At 45.4% G+C, this 12,626-nt stretch overlaps 1 protein-coding gene across 1 annotated transcript in view; it reads right to left on the bottom strand.

Annotated features, from left to right (window-relative positions):
• SERINC5 (serine incorporator 5) overlaps positions 1–11,671 on the bottom strand; it is a 99,676-nt gene extending 88,005 nt beyond the window's left edge. The window contains exon 1 of the mRNA XM_025924768.2: positions 11,474–11,671. Within this exon, the coding sequence (XP_025780553.2) occupies positions 11,474–11,500 (27 nt within the window). The 5' untranslated portion in view covers positions 11,501–11,671. The remainder of the gene's footprint in view (positions 1–11,473) is intronic.
• Positions 11,672–12,626: the final 955 nt, after the last annotated feature.

Here is a 12,626-nt window from a genome sequence, read left to right as displayed (position 1 = left end):
ACAGCTCGGAGCCTGGAGCCTGCTTTGGATTCTGTGTCTCCCTCTCTCTCTGCCCCTCCCATGCTTGTGCTCTGTCTCTAAGATAAATAAAGCATTAAAAAATGTTTTTAAAGAATAAAATCCAAATGGATCAAAGAAATTTAAACAGAAAAATAAGGGGAAGGAAGTTAGAGGGGGAGAGAAAAATCGAGGGGATGGAGGCTACCTCCAGACTAAATTTTGACAGGTTACTGAACTTAAGAGTACATGAACTTCAGCATCCTGCAATCTGGAGACAGGAAGTATCCAAACCTCTTCACTACTCATACCAAGGGCCAGCCCCAACTCTACTCAGGTTGTATGTAACCTGCTCCTCTTTCACAATGACAATCTGTTCACATCCCTCTCTAAAATCAACCACAGGCCCATGACAGAGTCACCGACACCAGGGCAAGTAACCAAACTAGGGCTTAATACCTAATCTAATTGCAGTTTCAACCCCTCTGAAAAAGGTAGTCTTCCCTCCCCCCCACCCCCATCAAGAAATATAGTCTTAGCCAGTTAGTCAGGAATTTTGCAGTCAGCACCAATGAGGTCATCTGCTGCATGGCCCTCTCTATCCCCCACCCAAAGGATATGAGGAAATCTACAAGTTAAGACCCCATGTTATTCCTCCTAAGGGAAAGTGACAGTGCCTGAAACAATTCTTTCTTTTCTTTGGCTAGTAACTTCCTTGCTCCACTCTCCTTTCTATAAAAATCTTCCATTTTATAAAACTTGAAGTTCCTTTCTATTTGCTAGATGGGATGTGCCTGATTCATGAATTGTTGGGTTTTTTTTTTTCAAATTATTTTATTTTTAAGTAATCTCTATGCCCAATGTGGGGCTCGAACCCACAACCCGGAGATCAAGCGTTGCATGCTCCACTGACTGAGCCAGCCAGGCGTTCCCAATTCATGAAGTGTTTAGTAAGGCCAATTATATCTTCATATTTACTCAGGTGATATACGTTTTTTAACACACCAAACCACATTCCACTGAAATGCCACATCCCCCACTAGTTACTCGTCTCCCCTCCATTGCCAAAGGTCTTAAAAGATCATAACCTCCCCTCCCTGGCTTCAATTCCTTAGTTCCCCAGTACTCTCCAACCCCCAGTGCCATAGCTTCTGCTCTCTGGAAACCAAAGATGCCAAAAACCCCAGGAATCCTGGTCTCCCCCTTACTAACTTCTAGAGTATAGGGTGCTGTCTGACAAAACCCAAGCTTCTCCCACCCCAAACCCCCAGATTCTTTCCTCTTCAGACAGGTTGTAACCTCCATCACTTTATTTTCTTTCTATGTTTGCTACAGGAATGTCTGCCTTTTAACTTTTGGGTTTCTTTTTTTTTAAGATTTTCTTTTTTTTAAGTAATCTCTACACCCAACATGGAGCTAGAACTCACACCCTGGAGATCAAGAGTCGCTTGATGCACTGACCGAGCCAGCCAGATGCCTCAGAATGCCTGCCTGCCTTTTAAATGGAGAGGTCTCCACTGCTGGTCTTTCCCTTCTCATTCTACATTAGGTTTTTCCAGGTTGTAAGATTCCTTTGAGAAGCTGAGAGATACTAAGAACTCTCTTCCAGGAAAAGTATTCAGAAAAACTGTGTAACTGCAGGAAACCACTAGAACACATTCTTGAGGACCCCAGTTCCCCCACATGTCCCCATGGGTTGGTTCATTTACTCCTAGGGAAGCATCTCCCCCAGTGGACCCTTTCACAGGCAAAAAAGGTCCAAAACTGAGATATACAAACCTCAAATAAGTCTTTGAAGATGTTCTGCCCCAGGAGAGATCTTATACTAAAAAAAGCCAGCATCAATTCACTAGTTGTTCCCAAGCATGAAAGTAGGCTTAGTAGCCTTGGACTAATATTATGCTAGGTACCCAATGAATATTTATCAACTGACATATTGCTTTAAGAGTTGTAAGCTTTTTTTTTTTTTTTTAACAGTAAAGAAGTTGACAGTGTCGTTAAAAAGAAAACCACAGGCCCAAAATTGTGTCACTTAGATTAACCTAAATGCAGTTTCAATCCTTGAAAATGTAACTGTTAACCAGTCAACAAGGAATTTCCTGATCAGCACTAGAAGTTTACTGATAGAACCCTCCCCCTTCTGCTCCCCTTAGGAAGGCAACCTTGCCTAAAACAATGGATTCTATACCAATAATTTCCTTTTCCCCTCTCCAACGTTTGAAAAAGGCTTCCTTTTCTGTAGACTTCTGGAGCTCCCCTCTACTTACTGGATGGAATGCTGCCCAATTCGTGAATCGATTAGTAAAGCCAATTAGGTCTTTAAAATTTAGTCGGTTGAATCTTTTGTTATTTAACAGGAATAATGCTACCAAAGCTGAAGAAAATTCGTGCTGATAAAGAATCCTATCACAGGGGCGCCTGGGTGGCGCAGTCGGTTAAGCGTCCGACTTCAGCCAGGTCACGATCTCGCGGTCCGTGAGTTCGAGCCCCGCGTCAGGCTCTGGGCTGATGGCTCAGAGCCTGGAGCCTGTTTCTGATTTTGTGTCTCCCTCTCTCTCTCTGCCCCTCCCCCGTTCATGCTCTGTCTCTCTCTGTCCCAAAAAAATAAATAAACGTTGAAAAAAAAAAAAAGAATCCTATTACAGAGAACATTTTCATTACTATGGTTACAAAATACTGCCATTGTTTCTGAGAACACCACAGGAGGAGTTCAATGAGCGTGGAGTGAACCCCAAAAGACTGAATTCTTTCCTAGTTTTGGTGAACTACACACACCAAGGATCCCAGCATTAGGAGACACAGTCCTCTGTGAAATCATGGAGATACAAGGCAAGAACAAAAAACTGGAAAATAAATCCTATGAAGACCCTGTGGGCTTTATTTCAAAGTGTAGCTGACCAGTTTATAAAAACGATAAACAAACCGAAGTCTGATTTTCCAGCTCTCCTAGTTATCTTTGCATAAATAAGATTTAAGGGGTTGTGTGTACGTGTTTTTCCCACTTTTGTTTCAACTGGACAGTGTTCATGAGGGGGAAAAAATGTTGTTTAATCACTGTCTACTGCAACCTTACTCCAAACCCGCAAGTGGTTTCAAAATCTATTCTGTGATAAAAACCTCCTCTAACTTTTTCCATAACAGCTGCTCTCCTTAAACAATCAGCTCAACTTTAATCTTACAAGGCAAACTACAGCAGAAAAGCCAAAGTAAAATCCTGTTTCCTTTAAAATTCAAACAGATGTTTTATGTAACCAGACCAACCCACTATTTGAATTTCCTTACACACACACTACACTGATTCCCACATTATGTTCTAAAATCTTGCAAAGGCTCACTTTAGACTACTTGGAAAACCTGATCATTTAAGACAATCACAGTGGTTTAGATTAGTAACTGGATTAATATTGCTCTGAAGAGCCAATCTCAACCCAAATTCAACTGACAACCTCAACATGTAAGGAAATTTCACTAGACACACAGAACACAGGATCTTTAGAGTGTTAAAAAGAAAGACCCCCAAGTCAGTAAACCAAGACCTCGCATCTAATCTAAGTGCAGTTTCAACCCTCCAAATATGTAATCTTAACCACTTGGCATGAGAATTTCCTGGTCAGCACTAGGAAATTTACTGATACATCCATTCCCCTCCCCTTAAGAGGGCGACCTTGCCTAACACAATGGATTCTTTGCTAATAGTTTCCTTTTTTCCACCCCTCTCTTCTTTAAAAAAACCTTCCTTTCTTGTATTTCTGTGATGCTCCCCTCTACTTGCTAGATGGGATAAGCTTGATTCGTGAAACAATTAATAAAGCCAATTAGATCTTTAGAATTTACTCAACTGAATTTTTTAAATGATTTTTCTTATTTATTTTTTGAGAGAGGGAGGAGGGACAAGGGTGGAGGGGACAGAGGATCCGAATCAGGATCCACACTATCAGCACAGAGCCCTATGTGGGGGTCCAACCAACTCTCGAACCGTTGAGATCATGACCCAAGCCTAAGTTGGATGCTTAACCAACTGAGCCGCCCAGGTGCCCCAAATTTTTTTAATTTAACGACAGTTATAATTACAGGTACTGAAAACAACTCAAAAGATAAAATGTAATTGTATCCAATGGCTAGCTCTGCAGACATCCCATCTTATATAAGGACTTCCTTTTTAATGTCAAACTATCTATCATGGATGAACTGGCCACAACGTACTCTGAATTGTAAGCAGACGATGCCATCCTTCTTGTTCTACCCTTGCAGTTCACATTAAAACACCCAGGACATGGAAAGGTAAGATTCCAAGGATCACAGCTGACTCACTCCCAGGTCTTGAATAGCTGTAGCAAATCTACAGGTGACATTTATACAGAAAACCAGGCAGAAGCAAACAATGGAGAAGAGATTATCTCATTACAGTCAGAGGCTGCCTTCCACTCCCTACAGGTCGGCCCTCTTCAGGCCTCCCAGCCAAGGCATCCCACTCAGACTCCCAGCCAAGCATCCCACACAGCTGAAAGCTATTTGTCAGCTTGCCCAGGTCAGCTATAAAGCAGCCCAAGAAAACAAATCTGAGTGATCACCCCTCAAGCTAACTCTCCAACCAACATGGCCACCTTCACTCTCTACTGCTTAAAGTAAGTGACAGACTGGTGTTCATAACAACCTGAACTTGGCTAACTACACATCTCTGAACGTTCTTTCTGTATCAGCTCACCAGTGAGCTATATTAGTCAAGAGTTCAACATCAGCCAGTCCCCTTGTCCCACCCTTTGTCAGTGTGGGAGAGCAACTATGTGGGCACTTTACTGCATTCTGCCTGTGTTTTTCAAAAATGAACAGAAAAATAAAAGTGCTGATACTAGTGATACGACAAGACTCAAACTTAATGTAACTGAAACAGAGATGGGCACCTTCGTACAGCAGGAAAAAAATGACTCAAACACCATCTAGGTAGATAGTATCTATATAAATCTATACATATAAAGAAAATCAAATTTAAAGAAATTGTTAAAAATGACTGAAATAAATCTTCAATGATACTGAAAGAGGGTAATTCAGATTTCCTTCATTATTTTTGGTATTTTAGGAATAGAAAAACACACAAACCTATTAACACATATGCTTATGAATTCACTTCCACTCATCCAACTTTATTTAACACCTCTGGAGAATTCATCATGTTTGAAGGCAAAAGACTACCTACACCTGACTGTTAGCTCAGAAAACATGAATGGCTGCAAAGCAGTACTCAGTGCCTGTTAAAAACTTCCCTGACCAGAGGGCATCTCGCTAGCTCAGTCTGCAGAGCATGCGGTTTTTGATATCAGGGTTGTGAGTTTGAGCCCCACGTTGGGAGTAGAGATTACTCTAAAAAAATAAACAAGGGATGCCTGGGTGGCTCAGTTGGGTAAGCGTCTGACTTGATTTCAGCTCAGCTCATGATCTCACAGTTCATGAGCCCTATGTAGGGCTCTGCACCAACAACAAGGAGCCTGCTTTGGGATTCTCTCTATCCGCCCCTTCCCAGCTCAGGCATGCTCTCTCTCAAAATAAATAAGTATTTTTCAAAAGTAAACAAATAAATAAACAAACAGAAACAAAACTTCCTCAATCACCCAATATTTCACAAAAAGAGTAGGACCAAATACAGCACAGCACCTACAGTATAACCTTAATTTTGCTAAGTAAAATCACATATACTAAATATGGGTGACTGGACTATAAAATATCAGAATATGGTTCTCTGTGTGGTAAGTGTGATGTTTTTCCCTTTGAGTCTCACAAATACCCCCAATTCATTCAAAAGCACATCAGTCATGAACAGAATGTGTGCCTGGATGTTTTCCAAAGGGTGGAAGCATCATGTGATGTAATGAGGACCTAATATTTCCAATCACTATCAACAAAGAGCTATCGGGAGAGTTTTCCATCCAAAAGCACTCAACAGGGGCACCTGGGTGGCGCAGTCGGTTAAGCGTCCGACTTCAGCCAGGTCACGATCTCGCGGTCCGGGAGTTTGAGCCCCGGGTCGGGCTCTGGGCTGACGGCTCAGAGCCTGGAGCCTGTTTCCGATTCTGTGTCTCCCTCTCTCTCTGCCCCTCCCCCGTTCATGCTCTGTCTCTCTCTGTCCCCAAAATAAATAAACGTTGAAAAAAAAAAAATTAAAAAAAAAAAATTAAAAAAAAAAAAACAAAAGCACTCAACAGGGGGATCACCTAGTTCATGATAGGTACTCCGTCTAGAGGGAGAAAGGAAACTCATACATGCAGTAACCAGGAAACAAGTCCTGTGCATCAGATGACCAAGTACTAGGTGGTGTGGACAAATCTAAGTGCACATTCAGAGAGAACTCTCAAAGCTCAGGGAAGATCATTCCTAAGGAAATGCTTCTTGAGCTTATTTACTTTTTGTGGAAGTCTTCATCCACTCTGTGTGTGTGTGTGTGTGTGTGTGTGTGTGTGTTTTCAGCTACAATCTGGAGGTGATCAGATGCCCTGATGAGGAAGACCCGTTCCAGTTCCCACTTCCTCAGAGGCCACAGTCTAAGAGTCTCCTGTGTGGGCTTTGGTTACCTCTAACTCTGAGGAACCCAGGTTTTGTTAACCACTGTTAATAGTGAGAAACGGTGGAAATTACAAGAAATCTCAACACAAAGCCACTCTTCACAAACCCTTGCATGAAGGAACTTGACCAAACTCTAACATGGCCTCTGGAAGCCTAAGGCTGCATCCCTGGGATGACCCAGCTGTCTTTTGCCTTTCAGTTCTAGTCTGGAAAAGCTCTGAGCTGTAGGGAATACTTATACATCTCAAAGGGACAGGAAGAATGCACAACTGTAAGCCCTCTTTGGTAAATGCTCTAAGAAAAGGAGGTTGGGGCCTGTTTCAGGTGCTGGCTAGAACAGCAAAATCTGGTCTGGAAGAAGCTAGACCTTATCCACCCACGACTGGCAGCTAGCAATATCTATCAAAACAGCCCAATAGCTACGTATGCAACTGCCTTTGGTCCTTTATAGGCAACCATAATAAGCAACAGTTACTCATTATTTATACAGAGCAAGAATAAAGAGGAATGGCAGTCTTGCAGTTAAGAGCCCCAACTTGAGTCAGGTGGGCCAGTGTTCAAGGCCTGGCTCCACTACCAGGTAACATCAGTCAAGTTAATTATTTCTCTGTACTTCAGCTCCCTCCCCTGCAAAAGAAGGCCAATTAGAACATTAATTGCCCCTGAAGGTTGCTGTGAAAAATGTATGACATAATGTAGGTAAAAACAGGTAGCACATTGTAGACATGAAATTAAAACTTCAGCTATTGCTTTTACTATCATAAATGTTTATACTTGCCTGGCGTAAACCCTGCCAAGCTTTATTCTCAAATTGCCTTGAAAGCATTGTCTGGACTTTTTTTCTTTTTTTAAATTTTTTAAAAATTAAAAAAAATTTGTTAATGTTTTATTTTTATCTTTGAGAGCGTCGCGCGTGTGGGGGAAGGGGAGACATAGTATGTGAAGCAGGCTCTGCATTGACAGCAGAGAGCCCGATGTGGGGCTCAGACTCACGAACCGTGAGATCATGACCTGAGCCAAAGTCGGATGCTTAACTGACTGAGGCATCCACACACCTCTGGATTTTTCACTTACACATCTCATTTCACCTGACGGTGTATAGTGTCATTTTCTGTAGCAAGTTTCCCCCACACTTCCACCCTTAACTAGCCCTTAAGTTCCAGGAGAGCAAGGAATTTCTTTGTTCATCATCCAGTCCTCAGGGACCTACCACCACAGTGCTGAGTGACCAAAAGTGTTGAGTGACCACTCTCTCTTGTAATCTCTCCTTACGTTAGCATCCATTAGCAACAGCATGAGCAAAATCTAAGTGTATAGCAGAGTTAGGGCAAAAATAAGATGAACTAGAGGTGAGGTGCAGGTGGGTACGGGCCACTAACAAACTAAGAGTTTTGGGATTCCTTACTGTGTGCTAAATCACGTACTTTGAGACTTTATGTCTAGATCACATATAATCCTCATAACCCCAGGAAGTATTATCACACTCATTCTACAGTTGAGGAAAACTGAGGTTAATAGAGGGTAGGTAGGTAGGTGCACATTCACACCAGCCCTTGTTGTCCAGATTTCCCAATTCAAACCCAGACGTGAGTCCATAGCCCAGGCTCTTTTCTGAGTTACACATCATCCCGTCCTCAGTTAAAGCCCACAAAATTTTATCTCCAGCCTCACACTTCTCCCAACTTAAACATCCAACTGGTGACTTACCCTTTCCATTTAATTTATAATAGGTTTCTCGGGGCGCCTGGGTGGCTCAGTCATATAAGTGTCCAACCTCGGCTGGCGTCATGATCTCATGGTTCACGAGATCGAACCCCACATCAGGCTCTGTGCTGATAGTGCAAACACTGCTTCGGATTCTGGCTGTCTGTCTGTCTCTCTCTGCCCTTCCCCTGCACATGTGTACATGCTTGTCCTCTCTGTCTCTCAAAATAAATAAATACATAAATAAATAAATAAATAATAAACAAACAAACAAATATCTATAATAGGCATCTCAAATGTAACAAAGCCAAAAGAAAACTATGGCTCTTCCTTCCCTAATGTCCTCCTCCTCCCTTTAAGCCTCCTATCTCACCTCATAAATGGCACCATCATCAGTCCAGTTGCTGGAGCCAAATACAGAATCGTTCTTATTCCCACACCCTACTTCTAATCCACACAAAAGTGCAGCTCTACCTCTAAAATTTGCCCAGAAGCCAGCAACATCCCACTGTAAGCACAACAGCCTACATTAAGGTACCGCACTCTCTCCTCCTCGGGCTATAGCAACAGCAGATCGCCAAGATTTAAGCTCCATCAGGAGGCATTTTTGTTCACTGCTGCAGCCTGCTTCCACACAGAACAGGCAGTTAAAAAATACTCACTGAAGGAACAGCTCTGACTGCTCTCCCTACCTCCACTCCAGTCCCTAATATGGCTGAGTCTTCACAGCTCCCGAAGTGATCAAAGTGTAAATCAAACCACAGTTCCCACTGAAACAAGAACAAAGCCCAAACTCCAAAGGCAGCTGACAGTCCCTGGCCGCATCGGGACCTGCCTGCCTCTCTACCTCACCGGCCTCACCGATGATACTCCAGTCCCCCTGGACTCCCTTCGGTCCCACCCAAAGGCACTCTGCCACCAGGTCTTGTTCCAGTACTAGCACTTACTGTTTCATTGTTTACATGGTTTGCGGAATACTCCCACCCACAAATAAATGGACCCCTGAGGGCAGAGATGATTTTGTCTGGCTCACTGCCCTATCTCTAGCTCCTGGAACAAAACAGATGTTATGATATCGTGAGATAGCCAGAAATATGATTATTTCTTCCTCCCTGGTATGGGAGGCCAAGGAGACCTGTGACTGGCTTCTGAAATTCAGGGCTAGGGGCAGTCTTACCCAACTAAGCCCTTAACTTGTGGGACACTAAATCCAGGTGGTGTCATAATTGAATTGAATTGTTGTATGTCCAATTGGTGTCCAGGGAGTTGGGAAACTGGTTGGTATGAGGGGGGAAAAACCCCACACATTTGGTATCAGAAATGCTGTGAGTAAAAAGTTTGTAGGTGCTCAGATTAAACAAAAGCTTGGTAGAATAAAAGATAAACTAAATAACACAGTTAATTAATTAATTTAAATAAATAGGTAGGTAGACTTAATTACAATATGCCGAGTCCTTTTAATGTACACCTAACAGCCTCATTCGTAGGAAACCATAGTGTCATCACCCCCTCACTGTGTTGAGACCCACCACAGTGTTGCCTCAAGCAGTCCAGAGAAAGCAGAAGTTAACTTTCCTGTGATGAATGGCCAGGATTTGGTTCTTTCCAAAGTCCTGAGAGGGGGATTTTAGAAACGAGTCCTTCAATCCTGCCAAAATATCAACCATACCAATAATTCTTTTACAAGACCCACTTCAGTACTGGTAATCATTTTCAAAGCCCTAAATTAGCTGTTTGGAGTCACAGAAGGCCTCAAGGGCGTTTCAAGGGAATAGGGGAGGACAGATGCTCCTAAATATCTATAATTACTAAATAATGGAAAGTGTGGCATCAAATTGGAAAGCAACTGGAAACAATGAAAGATGTGCAAAGTTTTGAGATTGGGAACATTCAGAAAATAGCTTTTCCAGTCCACATTGGTCTCAGAAGCCCTGGTAAGGGGGTAAGCATCCTCTCTCTCCTTGCCGTACTCAAGGCAAGGCATTACACCTCGAGTTAAAAATAGTTTCCTCATCTCCAAGAAGAACAACGCGAATGCATGTCAGGTACAGTATTAGACCTCTCAGCGTCACACGGCCACTCGAAAGAGGGCGTATTATCTGCCAGAATAATCGGCCAGTAACGAAAACTCACAGTTTAACCCCTGCATCACTTACCGGCAGGCTTTGACTGCCGTGAGGTTGACTGGATTCGGAAGCAAGAATATCTCCGTACCTGAATGCCCCCCGGAGTTACATTCATTTGAAAACAAACAAACAAAAACACCCCATTAAAATTATGGGCAGAAATGCTGTACAGAATAGGGAGGATAGGCAAGAGGGAGTTCGACATCCGGAAGGCTTTGCTTACTTCGTTTTTTCTTACTCGGCAGGAAGGCGTGAAATTAGCATTAAAGAGTTAAAACCTAGTAATTCTGCCCAGATGCGCTACTAACCAGTAGGAGTCGCCTATCCAAAGTAGACAAATATATTTTAAGATATTATATGGGGGTAACTGGCAAGTTCAGTTGAAAGAAGGGACGGGAAGGCTCGAGCTCTGCCCAGGCTGCAGGTAGCGTGCAGCGAGGGTTGCGTCGGGAAACTCAGGAAGCAGAGCTGGGTTAGTCTTCCCTGCGCGCGGCCCTGAGAACCATACTTTGGAAACAAGGTTTCGAGACGTTCTGGAAGGCACAGAGCCAATGCTCTAGGCTTGCAAGATGCCAAGGGCAAACTGCCTGCGCCATATGACCCGAGTTTTGTTCACCGCATGAGAAAGAAGACGTTGCCCAAACGTACGTCTTTTTCTGGACTCATCAGGTAAGCCGAACCTGGTGGGCTACGGGGCTCAACCCCACATACCCTTGCCTTGAGGGGTCGGCGACACTCTCCAGGAGCAGTCTGGATCCTTCACCCGAGCCCTGCCTGCCCCGCCCTAAGCGAAGTCCCTAAGACCGGACGGGAAGACCTCAGGGTCTCGTCTTGGGCTTCCCCGAGTGCCTTCCAGCTCGCGCGCGGCACAGGGCTTCCCCGACGGCTGAGCGCCGCGCTCGGGCCCGAGGCACTCACTCACTTAGACTGCGCAGTGTCAGCCCCGGGCGACCCACCACCCGCCTCACTTTCAGCCGAAGATCTGGATCTGGGACTTGCACCCAGAGAAGCCGTAGGTGCCTGGGCTCCCACCCCGTAGCCCGACCCACCTCCCCCCACCCCCCACCCAGCCGCACGCTTCTCCAGCTCACCTGGCCCGCACAGCACTGCGCTGACATCCTGGCGGCTGACGACCACGGGCTTGCTCGCCCGCTCCCCGCGTCCCTCCGGCCCTCCTGGCTCCCTCCAGCCGCGATCACCCCTTTCTGGACCAGCTCACGCCTCCACGCCGATCTGCCCCAGCCAAGCGCCAGGCACCGCCGCCAGGGTGAAAACAACCGCCGCCAAACCCCGCCCCGCCGCTGCAGACCCCGCCCGCCCCCTCGAGCCACGACAGCCCTTGCTCCGCCCCGTGCCCGCCCCCTCCCAGGCGGTCCGCCGCGGAGCAGGCTCGCCCGGGGCTCGCACTTCCGCTGGCGTCAGGCGGCGGGGCGGCTGCCATCACTTCCCGGTGCAGTGAGAGCTCCGAAGTCCGCCCACCGTCGGGCGGGCCCGGCGCTCCCGTGCTCCCGCGCCGGCCTGACTGCGCTCGGTCCTGAGGAGAGCGCAGCGCCCCTTTGACCCCCAGCTCCAGTCAAGGAGCTGGTTGCTAGCTCCAGTAAAGCCTAAATCCTTAACTGAACGATTGCTGAGTGACCTGCACCGAACCGAGCCAACGCAGTAGGGACCACCGAGTGCGGGTTGACTGTCTGCCTCGCGCCAACGAAGACACGCCCTGGATTCCTGTTTCTGAAATCCCTTACCTCCCTCCTTTGTCAAGAAAACTGAACTACTTTAGGGAAAAGCCCCTCTGCCCAAGTTTCCTTGAATCTATGGGCACCTGGCTGTTCTGCCAGGCACCCTGGGGGATTCAGTGAGAGCCCTTTCCTCCCTTCCCTGGATATTGATCTATTTTCCAGCCTCCATCCCCGCCCAGGGACTTGGTTTGCATCCCTGCCTCCTTTCACCCGACCTACTTTAAAAACGGGTCCCAAATAATCGCTTTTTACATGCAGAAGACAGAGCACTCCTAGTTTTTCTCCGAACCGAAATCTGCTCTCCTCGCAGCCACTTCAAGAAGAGGAGTTTGTTAGTATGAACTTTGCCCCGTGCCCTTTTACTTTAAAATAAACATTACTGTACCCATTTTACAAATGAGGAAACTAAAGCCCAGACACGTTAAACAACTTGCCCAAAGTTTCACAGCAAAGCTGAAGAAGCAAAATTGGGACTGGAATCCACTTGTCTGACCCCCTAGCACTTGAT

Source organism: Puma concolor, chromosome A1 (genome assembly GCF_028749965.1).
Source record: "Puma concolor isolate L17-30 chromosome A1, mPumCon1.1.hap2, whole genome shotgun sequence".
In the NCBI taxonomy this organism is placed as follows: Eukaryota; Metazoa; Chordata; class Mammalia; order Carnivora; family Felidae; genus Puma; species Puma concolor.
Note: the sequence above shows the minus strand (reverse complement) of the source record. Positions and strands in the feature narration are given on the sequence as shown.